Raw genomic sequence first — 2,773 nt, 5'->3', positions numbered from 1 at the left:
GGGACATATTTGTATCACAGTCACGAAGAACATCACTTACAAAGATTTACCGCTAACTGGTCTGAATCATATGGGAAGTCGGCTAGGACAAACACAGAAGCAGCATATTTAACCTAGAGGTAGGTGTTCACAGTGGGTTCCACATGCGCCCCTCTCCAAGATGCGGGCTTCCTAGGATGCCCAGCGCTGGGAGCCTGGCTCCTGCAGGGGGCGCCAAAGCCACGCGTCTCGGCTTATCATCCAAGCCAGTATTCCAGAGCCCGGCAGCAAATGCACTCAGAGCGGTAAGAGTCTGGGACAGTTTCAGGAAAGCGCATGGGAAGGAAAGGAGATGCCTGGCCTAGATATGTTGTCCCCTGCGGCGTAGGCTATCTTCACCACTAGGTGGTGGCAGAATCAAAGCCGCCTTTACCCTCTTCTCCAGGGATCCCCTTGAGGGAAGAAGAGGACGACTAGGTCAAACTGATGGTGGCTGGAGCAAAGAAAGTCAGTTGCTGTGGATATGGGCGCATGCAGAGGCCAGCGCGGAGCTGAGCCCTGTTCAGCCCTCCGGAGGCGCCCCGAGAGCGCGAGGCGGTGTTGTGTTCTGCCTCCTCCACAAAGCTTTGGATGCAACAGGTCTGGAGTGGGGTTCAACAGCAGCATGGGCAGCAGGAGGATGCAGATGCTGACACCTAGAGCGGACACTGAAAGCCCATTCTCCCATGCAGCAGTTGTCCAGCCGTACAGGAGCATCAGGCGGCCTCCTCACGGCAGAGCAACTGGTTGAGGCTCCTGCGGAAGTTGTCGTCCAGAAAAGCGTAGAGGAAAGGATTGAGGCAGCTGTTGGCATAGCTCAGGCTGGTGATGAAGTAGGACACAGCGACGACCAGTGGAGTCTGCGGGAGGTCCGTGGTGAGCGCCACTACGGTGCTCAAGTGGTAGGGCGTCCAGCAGAGCAGGCACACGGCCAGGATGGCCACCACCAGCACTGTCACTCGCTTCTTGGCGCGGTCCAGGGCCTGAGCATGGCTGTCTAGCCGCATGGCACGCAGCCGGCACAGCAGGGAGGTGTAGAGGGCGCAGATGGCTGTCACCGGGAGGGCGAAGCCCAGCACGAGCGTGTAGAGGCGGCTGGCGCGCCACCACCAGGCCTCAGGCTGCGGGAAGACCAGCACACACTGGCGCCGTCCCTGCTCGTCGTCGAGCCTCGCGAACACTGCGAAGGGCAGCACCACGAGCGTGACCAGGCTCCACACAGCCACGCTAACAACGCGCGCCGCTCCGTAAGAGCGGTGAGCCACGCGGCGCGATTCAGCGGTGGCCAGCACCACCAGGTAGCGGTCGGCACTCATGACTGTGAGGAAGTACAGGCTGGAGAAGGTGTTGTACTGGTCGATTGCCACGATGATTTTGCACATGAGTTCTCCGAAGGGCCACTGGCGCAGTAGGAAGTCAGCGATATTGATGGGGAGCACAAGAGTGAAGAGCTCGTCAGCGATGGCCAGGTTAAGAATGAACAAGTTGGTGACAGTCCTCCGACGCGGCGCCCGCAGCAGCACAAACAGCACCGCCGAGTTTCCAGCCAGCCCTACCGCACAGATCAGCGCGTACACTACTGGTACTGCCACCGCCAGCGACAGTGGCAGCGGTGGTGGCGGCAGGCTGGATGCGTTGGAGCAGCCGGGAGTGGGCCCTGGGCGAGACTCATTGGTCAGCTCTAGCGTGCAGGACGACGCGTTGTTCATGTCGCTGAGGGCGGAGGTCCCGCTTGGCTACCTACTTGGTGAGGCGGCCGAGGAGGCGCGGAACCGGCCACCTCCAGGTACGTCTTCACTACCCCTTGGAAAAACCGAATGGAAAACACAGATTAGCTTTTATAAAAGGATGTGGTCCCACAGGCGACCAGCGGCGCCCCAAGTCTCACCAAATTGGTTCTCTCTCTCTGCTACTTGTTGAAATCTGATTACCACCAGTTGACTATATGAAATGAAAAAGTGCTAGGAAGAAACGTCTTCATCTTTTAGTTAAATATTAATCTCCTCTCACCTCACACGCCCCACCCCCCGTTAGTGCTCCCTAGAGAACCTAGGTAATTTAAAATAATTAAGCACTGCCAAGCTTTGGTTCCCTAGGTTCATTTGCGCCCTTGGTAACAATCAGATCAGTAACACTCTTGTCCTTACCTGGCCAGCTAGGAAAAGTATCTGTCTTTCTGGGAGGGAGCCTTGAGGAGAGCGGTCTGCCAGTTCTAGCCTTGGTTCCTAATGCCCACGCATAGGCTGCAGCTTATGGAGGATCCCGCCAGCCCTCTGAGCGCACTAGAGCGCAGCCGCGACTGCGCTCTCTGACCAAGACCGCTGTGCTCCCTCCCTCAACAGGTACAAGAGCAATGAGTTGGCAGGCAATAGCTTTACTAAGAAACTAAGTTCTTTTGATTTGTGTCTCTCTTATTGCCAGGGATTTTGATCATTTCCTCATGTGTATGTTGGACATCTGAATGTCTTCCTCTGTGAAAAATCTTTCCATATTCTTTTTCCCCATTCTGTAATTTGATTGTAAGTCTTTTTCTTGTTGAGTTCCTCTATTTTGTAAGCTTTTGTCATGAGATCCTTTTCTGAGATGGCATTACCAAACGTTTTGGGTTTTGTTTGTTTGTTTTTCCCCCAGTCAGTAGGCTTTCTTTTCACCCCATTGGAAAAAGGTTTTGATGTAGACAGGGTCTTAATCTTTAGAAGGTCCCATTCATTAATGTTAACCTCTCCTGGCTGTGCATTTCCGGCAGTATTTTTCC

The 2,773-nt window shown here is 54.8% G+C and overlaps 1 protein-coding gene across 1 annotated transcript; it reads right to left on the bottom strand.

The window, feature by feature from the left end:
* Positions 1-734: 734 nt before the first annotated feature.
* NPBWR1 (neuropeptides B/W receptor 1) lies at positions 735-1,727 on the bottom strand. The gene has a single exon (XM_006900536.1). The coding sequence runs from the start codon at positions 1,725-1,727 to the stop codon at positions 735-737; it is 993 nt and encodes a 330-aa protein (XP_006900598.1).
* Between the last annotated feature and the right edge of the window lie 1,046 nt (positions 1,728-2,773).

The sequence above is a fragment of the Elephantulus edwardii genome, unplaced genomic scaffold (genome assembly GCF_000299155.1).
Source record: "Elephantulus edwardii isolate Elephantulus edwardi_28Jun2011 unplaced genomic scaffold, EleEdw1.0 scaffold00287, whole genome shotgun sequence".
In the NCBI taxonomy this organism is placed as follows: Eukaryota; Metazoa; Chordata; class Mammalia; order Macroscelidea; family Macroscelididae; genus Elephantulus; species Elephantulus edwardii.
Note: the sequence above shows the minus strand (reverse complement) of the source record. Positions and strands in the feature narration are given on the sequence as shown.

What these genes read in the sequence shown, in the direction of transcription:
- NPBWR1 (XM_006900536.1), bottom strand. Translation starts at nt 1,727, where the DNA reads ATGAACAACGCGTCGTCCTGCACGCTAGAGCTGACCAATGAGTCTCGC.